General features: G+C 29.7%; 1 protein-coding gene across 3 annotated transcripts in view; it reads right to left on the minus strand.

Moving 5' to 3' along the window:
- LOC107442058 (cytochrome P450 3A21) overlaps window positions 1-20,648 on the minus strand; it is a 71,044-nt gene that overhangs the window by 22,921 nt on the left and 27,475 nt on the right. Inside the window, exons 11-14 of one of the 3 annotated variants that reach the window (XM_087153410.1) lie at window positions 18,880-18,968; window positions 17,075-17,218; window positions 15,982-16,144; window positions 13,919-14,197 (exon numbers count right to left, since the gene is read on the minus strand). In XM_087153410.1, the coding sequence (XP_087009536.1) occupies window positions 14,102-14,197; window positions 15,982-16,144; window positions 17,075-17,218; window positions 18,880-18,968 (492 nt within the window). In that variant the 3' untranslated portion in view covers window positions 13,919-14,101. Of the gene's footprint in view, window positions 1-3,666; window positions 3,720-6,115; window positions 6,216-8,521; window positions 8,724-13,918; window positions 14,198-15,981; window positions 16,145-17,074; window positions 17,219-18,879; window positions 18,969-20,648 lie in introns of those variants that run through there. The other 2 variants (XM_087153412.1, XM_087153411.1) reach the window with 2 other exon arrangements.

The raw sequence follows: 20,648 nt of genomic DNA on the forward strand, positions 1-20,648 counted from the left end.
AGGATCTTAATTTACCATAGAGCATGAGGTTATAAACCACTAGAGAAAATTGCATGCAGGGTCTGAAATATGATAGAGACGAAAGTAATAGATTAATTGAGATGCGTCGTTTCAAATCTAAGTTCTTGGCTTCAAAAGTGCTGCGAATGTTGCAGATTGCGTAATGACGTGAGCGGGTGCCACTTCCAACAACTCTCTTAATAGTTAATCAAATAAATCTTTATTTTTGCAAGAAAATTTATTGTATCTTTTGTAATTGGTTTGCTGCACGACGTCGAAGGTATGAGTAGGTTTTTCGTAATTCTAATCAATCGAATTTCCTTATGAAAAGCTTTCTTCAGTAAAATTTACGCATAGAACTTTTGAAATTTTTTAATATGATAAATCAAGAAAACTGAAATAAGATTAACCTTTAACATTGTAATAATTCTAACATTTCTAGATTTCTGTATTAATTTTTCATGTATCGAGATGTTTCAGGGTTAGCGTTGAAATGAATTTTAAAAATTGATCAATTTAGATAATATTTTTAATACTCTAATATATTTAGGTTTTAAAATGCAATAATGATTATCAAAATCGTAAAATATAGACGCTTTTTAGCTTCAAATGGTCTTATTCCACTTTCAACGACAATGTATGAAATAAAAATAAAGGGAAAGGAATTTTCTTACGCACAGAGACTTTACTTAATTTATCTTTAATGAAAAAAATAATAAATGTTAGCATGCGAATACAAAAATAATTAATTTTATTAATAATCAAAATTCATGTTTTCATGGTATACAGTTGATGCGTATGGCAATAACCTCATCATTTCGGTGTACTTTTCTCTAGTTATAGGTCAACGCTTTATACGATGCCAACATAGAAATATTTTGAGGATTTTTCAATCCATTCTTTTTTGATTATTTGCTTAATAACAAATATATTATTCGAATAATGCATACGCAATTGATTGGTGTAGGAAACTTCTAAATATAGGTTTTTCAAAATAATATTAAACAAAATCAGGTCAATTAATCTTAAGTAGGAATTGGCACGAAAGATGCAATCTCGCAATGTACATCGTGTAAAAAATTAAACGGACCGCCTTGACAGACAACTTTTGATCTAATGATTGGATCTTCATGTTCTAGGACTTAATCTTAATGGTTCGGGGGGAGGAAGGTGGCACCGATAAGATTCAATTCAACATTTGATTTATCTGGAGCGATTTGGCCGATTTCTTTCAGATTTTGTATTTTGCCGTGTAAAGTTACAAACTTTAAAATGATGTAAAATATGTCATACCTTACATTTCGAAATTTATTCGACTGTTACTACATAAAATAATAAATATTTGCTAAATATTTTTTTAATGGAATTATCTTTGGATAAACAAATTTTATAACTGTGTGCAAAATTTTTTCAATTTTCTTAAAACGTTCTCGAGATATCCCTCATCCGGTGAAACAACGACGTAACTGCAAAATCTAGTTACGTCACTGTTTCACCAAATGAGCGATATAAAAAATATTATTCTTCCTTTGAAAAACAGAGACCAATGGCAAAAAAAAAAGGAAAAATTCGGATTAATTTTTTGTTTATTTATTTATTTTATTTTTTATTATTTTTTTAACACCTCTTTCGATATTTTAGTGGGAATAGAGTGTTCTATATACCGCTCATTTGGTGAAACAGTGACGTACGTAACTTGATTTTGCAATTACGTCGTTGTTTCACCGGATGAGCAATGTGATGAAATTCGTAAAAAGTTAAATCATTAAGGGATCCAAACTGCACATTGCTCTCCAGATCAAACTATTGGAACGATATTTCCCAGATTGAGGAAACACTCGATATTTTGGAGGTAATAACTAATTCCGTAGAAAAATATATGTTTATTCACATAAAGTACGTTTTTGTGTCTGATTTCATAACTCTTAATATCGTCTGCACTAATTAATTAGCATATTCGTGGTCACCCTCGAACCATTAAGATTGATTCCTATGTTTTAAAGATCCGATCAATAGATCAAAAGTTTTTCAGATCCGTTTATTTTTTACATACCTCACATGCTCACATTGGTACTTATTCTCTGATAGTGATGTATTTCCATGGTGTTACAATAATATAAGAGAGCAAATAGAAACTTGTTTTAACTTTAGAATGAGGAATGAACTTATTCCTCTTAAAAATAGTTTTCTCGCGATAGCATTTTTAGCTAAAATTTATTTGATTATTTTAACAACAAATCTTGCTCCATTATATGAATGGTTATAGATATAAAAAGAGAATATCTATATATAACTAAAATTGCTATAACCTCTTTTTCCAAAAGGGAACTTATTTCATTTTGATATTTCATTTATGTTTATATCTATTCAATTACATAAAATTTTTATCACTTTAGTAATCGTCTTCAATCAATCAATGTCAACGGAACCTCATTGTTTATTAGAATTTATCTTTTATAACTTATCACAATGGTTCGAACATTTTATTTTTATCAACATACAGTTTGAAATTAAACTTTATGTAGTTAGGAATTATTATCATTGATTGCAGTAATCCAATCAGTAACTCAACAAAAGCAACACAAAATCATTTGAAAAATGAGTGCTTATCAAACTCTAAGAAAATCAACAGCATACAATAAAACTTGGAGAAAATTGTGCAAAGGAAACGCCTACAATTTCGAATGCTTCTTTCTGTTTTCGAATACATCTGGATTGAGTTTCTACATAGAAGTATTAAAATATTAATCTAGACTTAAAAGCAGAAATTTTTACAAAAGTAATTAAAGTTAAGTGAGTTTTACTTGGGTACAGTAATGTTATAAACGATTTTTGAACCATTTTAATTTGATATAAAAGGCAGGTTACGATACATGCATTCAATATTTATTCAGTATCGAAATAAACAGATTATTTATATTTTTTATGTATTCATGATTTTCGTTTGTTCAAAATATGTAAATGTGGTTAGCCTTTTAGATTAAAAATTACTTACAACTAATTTCTAAACTCTTACTATAGTAGATTTTATTCGAGCTTAAGCAATTGAAAATAAAATATTTGAAAATTATCATTCAAAAGGATAGACTTAATAAGTAAAATATGAAAATATCATTGATTTTTTGATATACAAATTTTAATAAGTTTTCAGAAAAGTGAGGAACACTAAAAGGATTTTTCAGCATTAAGAAAAAAAAACGAAAAATAGCTTCACATAATGACTTTTTTTCTCACAGAAAAAGTGAAATTAAAATCATCAAATCCAATTTTTTTCGTTGAATTAAACTTTCAATTTTCCAAGTTTACTTAAATTTTGTTTTTGCAATATTCAAAATTTTTATCCACATAATAAATATTAAACTCAATATTAAACAATAGAGGCAATATTAAACTCAAATTGAAACATTTATGAATTTGGCTTAGGTTCAATCCTTGAAAAAAATGAAAGTTTAGATTTTTGTCTCATATTAGTCCCATTGACAATGTAAAATTAAATCAAGTTTTTAGAAATTAAACTGTTGCTTTGATTAGGTCATGAAAAATTTTAGTAAATTATTGCTTGCAGCAACCATACTGTAAGTATGAACAATTGCAATACTTATTTTATTTTGTGTGATATCAAAAGCATTTACAAAAATCAAAATGAAAGAGCACTTTATTACTCACCCATAAAAATTACCATATTTTTTGTACCGTTCCAATTCAACGTCTTCTAAATTCTACAAATATAAAATTATATTTAAGATAATCTTTTTCATAATGAGTGATCTCTGAAATTTAAGGTATATTAAATATAGTTTTGCAGCATATTCATAGTTATTAAAAAAGGAGCATTTTTCAGTATTTCTGGTAAAAAAAAAAAGTTGCAATAGATTTTATTACAAAACAGCGCGAAATCTTTAATCACAAAAAACTATGGGGATGTTCAAAGCAAATATTGAATTTACACTTTAAAACCTGCATACTTCGAATGTATTTCTTTTTTCTTTGCAATTTCGACGTTTGTGTTTAAAAATTCGTTAAACGTTTCGTCTTAACTTAGTAATTTAATCGCGAATTTTCAGAATTTGGTATATAAAGCAGCCTTTGCTTGATAAAAAAATCTTTTACACTATAAAATGTGAATACTCAAATATCATGAAACTTTCTTCGCTTGTGCAAAACTGTTTTATAATATATACTCAGAGCAAAAATTTCGTCAATGTGACGAAGCATCTACAATCACTTCATCGAAGAAACTAATTTCGTCAAAATAAAATAAATATTTCGTCATTTTATTTTCTTTAAAAATAAAGATTTCGTAGTTTTTAATGCATCTAACTTTTCTAATAATCACGTTAACGTGGGCACCATTATGATGGCACAACATAAAAAACAGAAAACAAAGATAATTTACACCCATGGCCCAAAGGGGAATTCAAACCCAGATCTCAAAATGAACAAAATACTGTTACAGGGATGCTGAATCATCAAAAGTGAGAGTTTATCTAGAGTTCTGAGAGTGTATCTAGAGTTCTGAGAGTGTATCTAGAATTATTTTATTGAAATTTTTAAAAAATTTGCAATGCAACTTAATTTTTTAGAAGAAAGCAAGTATGATTGTGTTCTTTTTACTTAGCAAGTTCATTACTATTTTATTCAAAATTGAAATTTTGATATTTACTTTAGCTGTTGTGCGTATCATTGATATCAATAACTTTAGAATCTATAAATTCGTCACCGAGTTATGTTGATAAGAGTTTTGGTCTATGCGCAGCGTGCAAAAAAAAGGACCAACTTGAATAACTTTTGATCTAATGATCGGATCTCTACGTTCTATGATTCAACACCCACTTTTAAAGGGAATAAGTCCATTCCTAATTCTAAAGTTAGATCAACTTTCTATTTGCTTTCTTATATTATTGTAATGCCATGGAAATACAACACTATCAGAAAAAAAGTGCCAATGTAAGCATGTACAAAGAGCAAAAAATAAACGGTCCTCTCTATAAAACTTTTAACTTATTGATCGGATCTTTAAAATATAGGAATCAATCTAAATGGTTCGAGGGTGACCACAAAACTTACTTTCTATGAATAAACATACCTTTTTTTCTACGGATTCTGATTCCTAACCCCCGAAATATAAGGGAAATATAAGGGCAATTTGGGAAATATGGTCCCCATTGTTTGGCCAGGACAGTGATCCAAAGTTTGGACCTTTTAATGATAATTTTTCTTTTTGCGTATTTCACCATATTCCGAGAACTTTTTAAGAGCATTGAAAAAATTTCGCACATAACTGTAAAATTCGCTTATCCAAAGATAATTCCATACAAAAAAACAAAAAAAAAATTTTTTTATTATTATTTTATTTAATGATATTTAAAAAATTTTTGAATGAGGTATACAATTTTTTACGTAATTTTAAAGCATATAAGTTTACATGGCATAATGGAAAATTTGAGCGAAGTCGGTTGAATAGCTCCTAAAAAATTGGTTAAATAATTCCTTTTTTTTTCTTTCTTTTTTTTTAATGATGAATGAGTGTACGCAGGGAACACGTGCCAGAGTGATTGTAAAGCATGTGCGAAAGCTGTTGATCTGCGGGTTGACGGGCGAAAGCTTGTAATCTCTTGTAAAGTATACAGTTTCTTGTCTATTATAAAAAGTCAAAGCAGTAACCTGAAAGAAAAAAAAATCCCTGACTACCTAAATTGATTCTTACTACATCTTCAAACTTTAACTAAAACATCTCAGCATTATTAACTATCTTAAAATTCTTAACATATGCTACTGAAGATGATGCGTCTAGTTCAGATATTAAAATGTTGGATAATTATTTAAAAGACTCGTGTTCGAGCAATAACGACTCCTTATTTTTTGAAAATAGAATTTTTTTTTGAACGAAAAAAATGTTTTTAAATAAGGGAAAAATAGGAGTGTTTCAACTTTTGTGGTGATATTAGTTTCATAATAAATCTTTAATGTCCATCCCCAAAACTAAATAGAGGGGAACAAAAAATTTTGATCAAATATAAAAATCACTCAAACAACACAATCAGCCCATTCAAAAATAAAAATTTTAATCACCATGCGTTACGGATTGCTCTTTAGTTAAGTAAAATCAACTTACCTTACCTCTCTCTAATGCGGGATGCGATCCGAGGAAGGGATAAGGTTTAACGTAAGGGATACCTCTTTTCCTCCAATAATCATGGTTCTTCGTAGAGTACCTAAAGTTTTTTGCATTATTGTTTACTTAATTCATGAAACTATTTTAATAAAGAATAAGAAAATAAAGAAATGTGGTGGCGCTTTATAAAGCAAATTAATCTTTTGTGGTTGTGGTTTTAGTCAATAAAGTTATTGAATGCTCTTCTACACCATCGTTTCCCAATTTTTTTCGGGCTACGGAACCCTGAATGATCGACCTTCTTTTGGCGGAACCCCAAATAACAAATAACGTTTATTAGCAATTGTAAGTCAAACCAAAAAGCGCTACTTATCATTTTGTAAAGATTAATTTCTTCATCGTTTTATAAATAATAGTTTTAAAATAGGATTTTAAGTTAGACATTATTTGAATTCTCAGCCCTGGAGCCGCATGTACTCTGAATCTTGTTTACCGAAAAATGAAAATGAATAAAGTAAGCTGAATTATTTTTGAAATGAAAATGAATTAAGATCATTGAATAAATTAATTGCAATAAATGCTTATCAAAGAAGCACATTTCTTTATTGTGGAATTTCTGTTATTCGTTATGAGTTGAAAAGGCTGGTGTGAAATATTAACATATTTTTTTTAATAAATGTTAATCTCTTTAATAATTTGTTGTTCTTTGAAAAAAAAATAGTTTTGTAAAAATAACGCTACTTTTTTCATTGACATTTTACTCGAACGATTTCGTTAGGATGATCGAGATATTAAATAAATAGTATTACCACAAGTATCAAAAACTATAAATGGTCTTAACAAAGTTTTTTTTCCCGAAACCCCTGTGACCCATCCATAGAACCCTAGAGTTCCGTGGAACACCCTTTGGGAACCGCTATTCTACCCAATGCATATAAAAGTTCCGCACCTCTATCCGTAGTGAGTATGTACGGCAATGAGCTCATCATTGCCATATACTCACTCATCATTTCCACGAGTACTCAATGGAGTCCTGAATGTTAAGTAAACATCCAACTCTCTTTAAAAAAAATACATATATTATGTAACACAATTGCTCTGGGGAATATTTACACTATGTACTATATTATTTTATTACAGACGTACCTTTTAAGAAATACTTAGTCTTATTTCAAAAATATTAAATTCATAATTTTAACTATCAGATTTTAACTTTAAATGCACTTTGAGAAAAAAAAATTTATTATGACTGTGTACTGGCAACTTGGGTTCGATTCCCGGTAGCGGCTTGAAGGCCACTGAGCTTCTGATTAATAGGTGCCAGCTTGTCTGACGAAAAGGCGGCGTGTGCGTAGTGCCGATCACACCACATCAACATCGAAAATTGATGATCGAAAATTGATGAACTCTACTTTTTTCCGTTTTGGTCTGACAAAAATAGATTTATTCTCTCTTTTTCATCTAACTTTAAAAACGTTAAGATTTAAAAAATTTTAATCATTAAGTTTTCATTCATTAATTATCTCCTGAAATTGTTGCTTCACAATAATTTAATATCCCGACAAATTAATTAATATTTAACACTAATAAGTAAATGTATTTACATTATGTTGGATCATCAAATTATGAGTTATTCATTGTGTGCATTTCTTTCCATTACGCAATACATAGATCTTATCTATACATAATAATAAACGCTGCTGTGTGTGTGTCTGTTTGTCTGTCTGTCTGCCTGTAATCACAATATATCGCCCCAGAAGCCTCGCCCAGGCACGAAACTCGGCACATAATTGTGTTTTGACATAATGAAGAAGTATTTTTTTTCTTTTTCAAAAATTTGGATTAGTTTTTTAGTTATCAGTCATTTTGTAAGAAAATCTATGCTTTTTCTTCTTCAAAGAGCCATATTCAAGAAACTATTAAAAAATGCATATACTTTTCTCCACTCTTATAAATGTATGCTAATGCGAACCTTACAACTGAAATATTAATTTTCGACAACTTAAACCAATAATATACGTAGGAATTAATAATTTAATTGTAAGGTTCGCATTAGTTTACATTTATCAAAATGGAGAAAAGTTTAACTTTTGTATTAAAAATGTGGCAACATATTCGATACGTAAATAGAACGCTTCTCTTTGATATATTTGTCGCTGTTCATAATTGTTATAATAAGTTTTTCTTCTTCTTTCCACGCTCTATTTTTTTTTCTTAAGCGAAGACGATAATTTTTGTAGCGATATAGAAATAGAAATTGATACTATAAAAAATTATATAGAAATAGAAATTGATACCATAAAAAATTATATAGAAATAGAAATTGATACCATAAAAAATTAATAACGTGGCGGACAGCTGGCGGCTAGTTTTAAATAAAACCACAACTGAAATAATAACTCTTACCAATAAAGCAAAATAGATATCACTACTGCAACAATTGCACTAACAATTCGAATATCATGTAATGTATCCAGAGTATCCATGGTTTAATCTCTAATGTTTGCATCCAGTTGCTTTCATCAACAGCAGTTGAAATAAAAGTGATATTAACTTACAATATAATAAATCTTGGAGAGTAATCAAACGCTGCAGCTTAGAAAGACATAACTGATATGTGAATTGATAATGACTTTTGATATCATTCTTGAAAGAATAGGTTACATTGAAAAAAAATGTGTGGATGGAAGAATTTTGTTTTTACGAGCAAATCATTATCTTTCAAATATTTATGTAGTAAAAGTGCAAAAACTAAATTAAAATGTGGCAAAAATTTTTTTAAAAACGTTGAAACATTATCAAATAAAGCGGTGGCGTTTTTAATAATTTACGAATACTTTTAAAATACAACAATTTAAGATTTTTTTACGTTACCCATTATTTTACCAACAAACATTATTTTTATTGTTTTAGCTACACTCAGTCACAAATTTAATATGCAGCTTGTAATTTCTTTCTAACAACACGTTGACCTGGTATTTCGAACGAAAATTTTATGTTTCATACATATGTACTAAGCTTTAATATAATCTTTCAAAAATGATATTTGTTTCAACGGAAACTACGTTTATTTCATTATATGGTACCTTTTTAAATAACAGCAGTTTATGAAAAATAAGTAATTTAAATATCTTTGCTTTTATGCAAAACAGAATGAGAAGTATAACAAAGAAATGCTATAATAGCTGATAGGTTCACATTGCACATCTGTAATTATCTAATTATCATGCATTATCACCTGTGTAATAACCCACTGATTAATGATTCAATGCTACACGCATATAACAGCTATTGGCGAAGAACTTTGTAGAGTGTGAGTACATGTTACCCATAATTTAAACACAATTGCTGGCATAACTTTCTCCGCCGACCGGCAGGGAACTGACCTTGCATCAAAAAAGTCCTGAGTTCGAATCCCGGGCAAGGCATGGATGTTTCTTTCTCTCTGTGTGTGTTCTATGTCCTTTCTCCTTTGTGTGTGAGTGTGACCCGCCCTATAAACGGGTTGTGGTTGTGTGAATGGCGTGGCAGAAGTCGAATTCCTGGCCAGAGATGGCGCCACTGAAAAACAGGAACAATCGCACCCACACTGCCTAAACAGGCATATGGCAAAAAAAATAATAACTTTCTCCACGATTTTGCATCATGTTTCATCACCACGCAATTTTTGAGTTTGTATTAATTGTTTTTTAGTGTTTTATTACGTTTATTGTCCCGTATATCGTTTATCTTCACTTAAAATATCTGACTTAATAATCGATCGCCCTTCTCTCTTCAAAAAAGAAGAATAACAACTTTTCTTAGGAAAACTAGATTAATTTTGTATGCAAAGTAATAAACCATATAATTATAAGTAAACCATATAATTATAAGTATTAAACCATATAATATAATTAGAATAAAACTGTATACTATTAATAAATCTTTTAAATTTAGTTTTAAAAAATTTAATTCAAAATGAAGCAGCTAAAATATTAATTACTTTAATTTCTTTGCTTTTAAGTCAATAAACTTCAATCAAATATGCATAAAAAATTAATATTTTGTAAATTTTTGATTTTTGCGTGAAATAAATAAATTATTTTAAATTTAACATCTAAGGTTTTGTGCAATTATTTAAAACAATTTTGCCATATTTAAAAATTGTCTCGAATTTATACATTACAATGCTAAATTTTAGATAGAAAAGAAAACTATAAGATAACCAGTGCTTATAATTCCTTTTATAAGCCGAGCGTTCTTCCAAAAGGAAGATAATTTTATTTTTAAAAAAATAGCAAAAAATGGTAGCAAAAAAGTTTCATTATTAGCACTTATTTTGAGGACACAAGACATTTTTGTCTACCATTATATGATAAAAATATTTATATCTAGGTATGAAGTAAAAGAAAAATAAATCCTTTTTAAAGGTAGAGTGGTAGGAAACTTGCTTTTGCCTATATTCTCTTCTACTTTACGTAAAGGCTGCCTCATTTCAATATTTATAGTTAGTGAATAAACAGAGAAATTCTTATGAATTGTAGATAAATAGCTGCAATAAATATTGAGCTCTGCAGTGCATCTTATTACATGATTTATACACGTAAAATAAATTATTTTATCACTTCCATAATTATATTTGGCGAAAATATGGTAATTACAATGTTGCAACTTGTTTGCGAAACTGTTTTAACAACATTCCTTTTTACTAAGTATTAATGCGTAGATAATATGCAAAAATATTAATGCGTATATCATACGTAAAAAATTCCTCATACCTATTTTTTTACATTACTACAACACAATTTTATGCAAAACTTCACATTTGAGACATAATTTAACGGCGCAGCCTAAAAATAGTTTCGTTTTCATCTGTTCAACACCCTAAAATAGGGATCAACCCCTTGAATGCACTTGGCGCGATAACGACAGAAAAAAATAAACCAAATTTCATTTCCTTCATTAAATAAAAATAAGCTATAATTCCCCTTAATAGTGTAAATATTCAGAAACTTTAAAAAAAAATTAACCTTAAAACCGGTTCCATTTAGATTTAGAATGGTTTGTTTACTTTAAAATAATTATATAAGAATGCATTCAACCCTATAGACTTTAATGCTAAAGGAAGAAGTTAAGCCTCTACACGGGTTGATTGAGCAAGGTTGTCGAGATACCCTTCACTTGTTCAGATTGTTCCCTACTGTTAATTTATTAATTAAAGTGATCTGAAGTGGTTGTAATATTCTTATTACGCTTTACTTTTGAGAGAGAGAGGCAACTTTGTCGATGTTCCATGAAAAATAAATACATCGTTTTGTTGTGTTTTCTTAATAATTGCTTGATTCTTTTAGTTTAGAATATCTACTTTATGAAGAAGAATCTGTGATTAAGATAAAAAGGAGTTGTACTAGCAATATTTTGAATTAGATAGAGTACTTTTATTTTATGTGCAATTAGTTGACAACTTTTTTGATAGTACGTTAAACCCATCAACAATCTAGTCATTATGGATGGTGTTTTCTACACTAGGGAGCGCTGCAAGCTCTTGACAGTCTATACTTCCGGGTTACTTTTATTGATGTGTTTTGAAACCATTTGGTTCACAACGTGTTCATTGTGTTTTGAGACTCTCTTGAGTATAGTATTTCTTGTATACGTGTATTTTTTACCTGATTCATTATTTGTATTTAAAACTACATTTGTCTTGCTAAACACCCACTTGTAATTTCGCTTGCATTCCACACCACATCACATCTCATAGCATCCATTTCAAGATGAATGGGAAAAGGGTCGCTTCGCATCTTCAGGCACCCAGCTCAGATACGAAGTTGAATGCCCTATCAATGGTTGTACTTGCTAGTGCATAGATTGAATAAAAATTTCAACCGAAATTTGCTGTTCCGGAAGCAATATTATAACAGAACAAGGGTGCAGCTCTAGTCCTCCATTTCTATGCTGTCACCGCATAAAGAGTGGAATATTGTCTTCCTTTAGCAGGTTTAGAAAGGTAGGAAATGCATTGTATTCCCATCACTGTTTTTTAAGGTAAAGTGCCTTTGCCCGTTATTTCTTATTCTGACCTTCCTTTGAGTAAAAGGACAATTGTCCGGTATTCCCTACTCTGACATTTTTTTTCTAATTAAAATTATGAGAAATTTACTGCTACCTCTGGGAAAATAATTATCCCAACTAATAAAGAAAACTAAATGAATATAATAATATAAAATAAAAATTAGTGCAAACCCGAATCATCGGAATGCAATTCAATTTATTTCTTTAATAGAAAGGCAATATTCTATTTTCAATTTCTATATTCTGAAATTAGGGATTCGGAAAATTCCGACAAGCATTACTTACCTTTCTCTGTCTTCAAAAGATATGAGACAGTTCACTTCTACAGGAATGTATCTTGAAATTGAAGGATACCTTTGTAAGACGCGATTCGGAAAGGGTTGAAATAATATCAAATTGTTTCATCAAATCTTTATAAATAGTGTGACGAAGTTTGTAGTAGTCATTATTGACAGCATTATTTTTAAAAGGAATTTATATTTAGAAATTCTTGCATTGTTTTACCATTCTTGAATGTCACACTCCCTGAATAACTAATTACCCTTAACATATCTGATTATGTTATCTTTAAAATCTTTGAGGCAGTTAAATCTGTTCTGCGTTGATACGCTGTAAAATATAAATAACCGACCTTCCCTTAATTGGGCATACGGCATAATTCACAATTCAAGAAAGATTAAGTTTCACAACATAATTAGTAATGATACAAACGAAATACAACAATAGGCAATGATACAAGCAAATAAGTTACACAATGATTCACTAATATCACAATAAACAGCCACTAAAACTGGGTTGGCGGTAACAGCAAAATTAAAACCATTGCAAATAAACCATAGAAAAGTAAAATCATGCAAGGGGATAAAACACTGGTATAAGACAACCAAGTTTAATATATGATTTTAAAGATGAGAAAAAAAGAGTTAAAAGGTGTTGAGATACATAAATCTAAGAGAACAATAAAATCAAGTAAATTGTAATATTAAAAGCCAAAAGGGCTTGTAAAATCAGAAGAAGTTAAAATCAAAAGGGCTTGTAAAATCCCAAATGGTTAAAGTCATCATAGGGTCTTATTCTATTTTGATACACTGTAAAAAATGGATACTCAAATTTCACGAAACTTTCCTCATTTTTGACGAAACCGTTTCCTAGAATATACTTCTAAGGAACGTCTCGTCAATGTAACGAAATAACCCTCCCCACTTTCGAATAAACAAATTTAATCAAAAGTAAAGAAATATTCCGTTATTCTATTTTTTTTCCAAAAGAGAAAATAAAGAGAAAAAAACTGTGGAATTTGTAGCACCTCAGGGTGTCTAACGCGCGGTGGTGTTATTGATCACTTTTCTTAGGGTGCTTATACAGGAAAAATCAACGTTGCCCCAATAACGCAAAGACAGATAGAATAGAGAAAAATGTTACATCCATGCTTGAAGCGGGATTTGAACCTGGAATCTTCCAGTTAAGAGGTCAACTCCTTGACCACCTTCGGCTTATTTCGTCATTCTAGTTTCGAGCCTATAGCCTTCATTCCAGTTAATCTACCTCAATGCACTGAGATGAGGTTCCGAGTTGAGAATATATTTTTGTCATATATTTGAGTAGTCGCGTTTCATCACAAATCACGTGATTTCGTCTCAAAAATTCGTAATCTGCACTAATCTAGATTCATAAATCTTCTAAAACCAATACTTTTAAATTCTTTGTATAGTATCCCAGTGTGTATAATGTTTCAAAATAATATTACTACTGTTAAAATAATAAATATCAATTTTTATTATCAAATGAAATAAACTATATGCCATTTCTTGACAATTATGTTTATCAACATTTTGCAACTATTTTTCACAAATCTGCACACATATTAAAATTTTACTAAGTTCACTCTGTAACAAACAGTGTATACTCCTGCAGATGACTCGTTGTTGTTTTCCCTCAAAACTTCACAGGGCAATTAGTTCGAGGTTCCATGATTAATTCAATTGGTTTTGGTGACAAAAGACCACCCGAGTTCCTAAATTGTACCGGTACCTGGAATTTAAATCATTTTTTTTAGCGTCACACAAGTGGATTAAAGTTTATTTCACAAATAAGAAATAAACGTAATCTGTATTGATATAACATTGTCTCATATAATACAGAAACAAATAATGTTTAACAACCGAAAAAAATCTTAAAATACACGAAGTTTTGTGTTTAATATAATTTATTTCAATTCAAATACCATTTTTACGAAATATAAGTCTTCTTTGTCGGTAGCATCAATCTAATATGTAATTTGCTACTTTCTTTTAAATTTAATAGTTATTTGTAACAATAATTTAAAATGAAAAAAAAATTCACGTTAAGGATTGAAAATTAATATTAAAGCGAGACGAAAATACCATCAAAATGTGAGGAATCACCAAGAAGAGCAGAGTTTAACGCAACAAAATCCATTTGGTTAGATGGAATCTGGAGCTTATGTCAACTTCTTTTGAACAGGATTCTAAACGATATATATTGAGGGCGGTGATTTCAAAACAAACTACGTATGTATAAACCCGATCCGGCCATTTTCTCCACATTCGATTGCTTAACAACTCAAAGGCCAGACTCCGTTTTCTTGGCAGCTCAAATGCCCGACAGGGCAAGAATATAAGGGCAATGATGATATGATTATCTGTTGACAACTGTTTAATCTTTTAAGAAAGGCTGGGCTACTAACGGCAAGAAAGTGAAAGCGATATTTAATGACTGTTTATGTTACCTTTTCCTTTGCGTTTTAAAAGACTTGAAACCTTTCAGAATTATACTCAATTTTAAGTCGCATTATATATATATATATATAAACTTTTTTTTTCTTAATTTTTATTCTTTTTTCTTTTTGTTATTCTCTTTTTGTTATTCTCTTTTTTTTATTTTTAATTTTTGTTTCCTGTTGCAATTTTTTCTAGATTCTTTAAATATTTTCATTTGCCTTTTTCACTTCTTGATTATAATGGATTATCTGTTATGCAATCAGATTATAGTGGAAGATTGCGAGCAATAACACGCAAATAGTTAATAGTTGAACGATTATTCATAACTGCAACTGTAATGGAAATTCGGTCTTTTCCTTCAACGAATTGTCTGCGAGTTGGCAAAAAAGGTCTACCACGAACGAAAACCTCTGATCTTCGTTGTACTCCAATTTGTTCCTTTTTAATTTCACTGTGTATAGTGTATAAGCACTCAAGTGAGATACCCCAACAGGGGAAGGCGGCTGTATTGCAAAAAAATTACTGAGTAAATCTATATAATCTTTCAATTAGTAACGTTTTCGTAATTGTTTCGTCAGGCAAATGCATTGCCAAACGAATAAGTTGGGGGACAAGTGAACCTGTCATGCAAATGCACCCGTCGTGCAACATAACTGTCTGAAAAACGTGCTGTCGAGCAAACGTACTTCTTGGGGAAATGAGTTGTCGGGAAAGGGGAATGGAAAACCCGAATGTCGGTGAAAAGTATCAGATCCTTATAAACAAAGAAGCTCCTCTCGGTGCTCGCAGATAAACGTGTTTCAAAATTCAATGCTGCTTTGTCATATTTCATCCTTTTTCTGGTTTATTTATTTATTTATTTTATTAAATACAGTTACTAAGATTCTTTTATTTTCTTAAATCTGAAGAGCTAATATGATATACAGAAAAAAACCTTAATTTTTTTTAAAGTGTGAAATAGGCAATAGCTTCCAAGCAAGTATTGTCACACTGTTTAATGGATTATGCGATGATTTATTCATCAATTGAACTGGGGCCTTTTTAAATAATTTTCAGAACACTTCCTATGCGTACCTGTGTTTGAGAACATCTCTTTGCTTGGAAAGCACTGAATACGTAGACGAGACATACTTTCAACTCTAGGAGTGCAAAACGCATCCCAACACAATTTCTTGGACCGGCGCCAAAAGGAAGATAAGTATAAGGTATCTGCTTTTGTCTTTCCTCGGGACTGAATCTGTAATTAAAATTTAAATAAAAACTTTAATTTACAATGACATTAATAAGGATTAAAAAATAGGGTAATATAGACTTATATCTTAAAATTAAAAGTTAAATTTAGCAAAACACAAGTTTTCTACGAAGTATATACTATGCTCAAATGCGGTTTTAGCTAAAACAAAGCACACGAAGAGAGTAATCAGGGAACACACTTTTTACATTTCTGTAGTCTATGATTATCTACTTCTTGGATAAAAAATTTTTTTTCATTGTTGGTTCAATTTTAAGCTCATTTGGTGAATGAAAATAAATTGTATCTGAGTAACAATTATTCTACTTGATCAGTTAAAATGTTGTCAAAAATTTTAAATAAAATTATAATTTTAAAACGTAGATATCGTCCAAATTCTAACATTTTCAGGCTAAAAAAAATAATCAGATTTTTATTGTGTGTTAAAAATTTTCATACACAAAACCTTTAAAAAAATGAAGGTGCATGTACTACCTTAAAAACGGGTAGTAACTTACTGTACTTACATAAAAATAAAACTCACAAAAAATAATATGTTTTTTTAAAGAAAAATATACCAATATAATGCCAGAGTCAAACAGCATACTTATCTACCTATCATAAGAAATAATCAAAAAGTCTATTACCTGAGTGTGATTAAACATTAGAAGAAAACAAAAAATAAGTTTGTTATGATTGCACATTCAAATTTAGTAATGCCAGTGCTCTATTGCAAATCTTATCCTTATAGATATATTTAACAAAAAATTGTAAAGTGCCTAAGCATAATCGTTTTGCTATAATAAATATCTGTAGTTAAGAATATATTCTCTCTAATAATTAGGAAGGATCAAATTAAATGTCGAACTAGAAGCAGGTAGCAAAATAAATAAATGTGTGAAGTGTTTAGAGGGTAAATTTTACAGCATTACTCACCTGTCGGGATCAAATTTTTCAGGATTAGGAAAAAACTTTGGATTTCTATGCATTGCAAATATTGGGATTCCGATAGTCATTCCCTTCGGGATGGTAAGTCCAGTGTCGCCTAATTTATACTCAGCATCAGCAGTTCTTTCTGTCCTAAAAGGTAGACGGTGTATTTGAGTTAATACAGTGAAACAAAAAAAATTGGAGCTATATTACTGATAATAAGTAAATGATGGAGAAAACATGCATGTATATGTGTGTGCAAGGAACTCAGACATAAATAGAACTAAAATTTTAAATGTTTTAGGATCTGTGTGGTGTTAGGAAGGATTAATTTCTAAGTAACCTCATTGGAGGATATTGCTTAGATCCTAATCCAATCTGCCATCTGATCTCTCTTGTACAATCGACCTTACTGAGGAAAAAACCTATACTATATAGTGGAAAACAAACAAGAGTTACTTTTTTATTTTAAAGGAAGACGTAAATACTTCAAAACATTTTAGAATATGTGCTTAGTACGGTGAAGAAACTTTTAAAACTCATGTCTTTTAGATGGAATAAAGTCAAAATTGTAAAGTGGCCCAACATTTGAGCCTGTTTTGCAACTTCTCTTTCCACGGTCAACTGCGTCCTGCATGAAAAATCAACTCTTCCTCTGTTGAAATTATTACGGTGTAAAATCTTTATAATTGCGAAATTAATTTTAATTTGGAAACAATGCATTTATTTTCGCTTTCGAATCTCTTCACCAATATTCACCAATGATAATCATTTTTTAGTTCTTTTTGGTGAAAGGAGAAATTACTTAGAACTTATTTTATTACATTTAAAATATAATATTAACATGTGAAATTTCAATTATGTACTTAAAATAATTTATTTCATTTTTATTCTTATAAGTTCCCTTTAATTAAATTATTTCATTTTATAAAAAATAAGCTTAGTTGTTAGTGAAAACAAAGCACAATATATGCATGCGTGCAAGACACTGTAAACATTGAGTTGTTAAAAATTGAATATCATAATCTAGAACTTGTCAAAGACTTCAACAACATTGGCACAAACTTAATCAGCCAGGATGGTTTAAATACCACGTTGTTTCAGCTGAACACTTTCTAAATGGATTATAAAAATTTTACATTTAAAATTAGTAAAAAGGGAAAGCTTCATAGGGCGATCATGAGACCGGGGCTCATTTATAGCTCAGAAATCTGAGTTATGTCAAAATCACATGAAAAGAGATTTGCTATTATCGAGAGAAAAGTTTTGAGGACGATTCTGGGTGCAGTAAATAACAATGGTGCGTGAGGCACAGATATAACCATAAGGTGCATAGACTATACGGATCTTGCATGTCATCGTTTGTACAGCTGTATAGTCAAACGAGTCTTGCATGTCATCATGGCATCAACAGTTATTATTCATTACTTTTGAAGGACTCATTTGCCGAATGGACCTGTCCTCCGTAACATCCGGTATCCTTCATTTTAAACCGGCTGGAACACGAACCAGACTAAGGTGGGTTTGCTGTATTGTTAAAGATTTCGGGGCACAAAAGATGAACTATTGGAACACCCTGGAGATGAAAAAAGCAGAATGGGAAGTGATTCTGAAAAAGGACTCGCCCTACAAATGGCTGTCTTGTCATTAGAAGAAGAAGAATTTCCAAACTGAAAATTCTTGAAAGGTGAAGCCTGAAGCTATTTATTATTTACAAAAAATTGTTTATAAAGAGAAATACAAGTTGCATAAATATATGTTAATAATCTATAAATATGCTGTAAACTTATATATGAATACAGCATAAATACCTAATTGCGGGAGAATACATTCTAAAAACTTCGGAGACAACATTGTCAAGGTACTTCATATTTTGAATTGATTCATACTTCAGTTCACCCTGAAATTATAAAATTAAAATTACCAACAATGAAAATTCTAGAATAATACACCTTTACTAGCAAAAGAGATAAACATTTTCCAAATTAATCTCTATAAAATCTGATTAAAAAAATCTTAATTATTTTTATCAGTTCTCTGCGGATTACGTTCTCTCTTGAAAAGACTTGTGGTATACAATAAATGTATTATAAGTGTGTGGTACTCCGTATTTTATATGCTTATAGAAAAATGAGTTTTTTTTTCAATAATATAATTATTAATCTAGATAGAAGAGTAGGGTTGGTTTTAATGTCAGCAACAAACTTTATCGCAAATCCCAACAAGGTTCATAAATGATTAGTAAATAAACCGTGAAAGTTTACACGCCATGAGGTTCACGTTAAGTTTGATTAAACAACCCTTTTATATTGAGAATTTGCTTTTTTAAACAACCCTTTTAAATATTGAACCTAAGTTTACAAAACAAGACTAGAAAACCCTTCAGAAATGTAGGATGAATCATCATTCGCAAATCAATAATAGAAAGCAATTTCAAACCGAGGATAAATCCAACTTCTCAAGGATTATTTAGTATTTTATGATCATTGGTGAAGCAATGTTTGTTTGCTGAGGCTTTAATAGATTTCCTTTTACACGTAAAATAATGAAGGTAGCCTGATCACTAAGTTTTCAACACAAGGAAAAGATTGCATTTGAGAGCCTGGGCAGAGAGCTAGAATGTAAAAAGACAAAAACATACCTGTAAATAAATGCTAAAAATTAGATTTTCTTCCTGTAAAGGTTTTTGCATGCCTTTATTTAAGCTTTAAGGAAACAAGCTTTGCATATTAATATTTCTATTAAGTTTACAAAATTATAATTGTTATTCAAACAATTATTCATTGTTAAGCAAACAAAATTTGTCTTATCTTCATAAAATTAAAAAAAATTATACTGAATACACAATTTGACCGTATTTATGGCTCTATTGAAATACCAAAAAATTCCATAATTTTTGCCAAAGTGCTATGGTAATGATTTTTGTAAAATTTACAATAAAATATGGTTTTAAAATACGAGATAAAATTTGCTAAATGTGATAAATTTGATAATTTTATCATGGTATTTTTGAGCATGACATAAAAAGCATTTATTCTGTTGCATTTACTTTTCAGTTTTAATAATAAGAACTTTAATTTTTTAAACAGTACTCTTTTTTTAAACGAAAACAGTTATAAGATGATCTATAATTTTAAAAAACCAGAAATTCCAAAAAAACAGTTTCGATATGAATGGAAAAATTACCAAATGAATGGCTTAAATACCATGTATTGCTGTTTTAAAAAGCAGAATTATGGCTTTATTTTAATCAGAAATGTCATTAGTATACTATATGATAATTTTACCAAAAATTTTTTCTCCGTATGGTATGTTTTGTTTTCATGAGGCTTTTCAAACTCTTTTTCGTATAATTTGTAATTAATGAAGTTTTTCCATTATCAAATATTACTAATAGTGAATTTCGAGCTAAACCTTCGGAATGGAAGATTTTTTGACAATTGTTTAAGCTTACTTTTTCCTTAAAATGCCATCTATAAACGTAACAGAACTATTAAATAATTCTTAATCGCTATGAAACCAAAAGATTTTAGCTATGGGCTGCAATATTATTTAAAAAAAAAACTTCCAATCTTTTTGG

This window comes from Parasteatoda tepidariorum, chromosome 10 (assembly GCF_982258835.1).
Source record: "Parasteatoda tepidariorum strain Cologne lab strain chromosome 10, Ptep-v5.0, whole genome shotgun sequence".
NCBI lineage: Eukaryota > Metazoa > Arthropoda > Arachnida > Araneae > Theridiidae > Parasteatoda > Parasteatoda tepidariorum.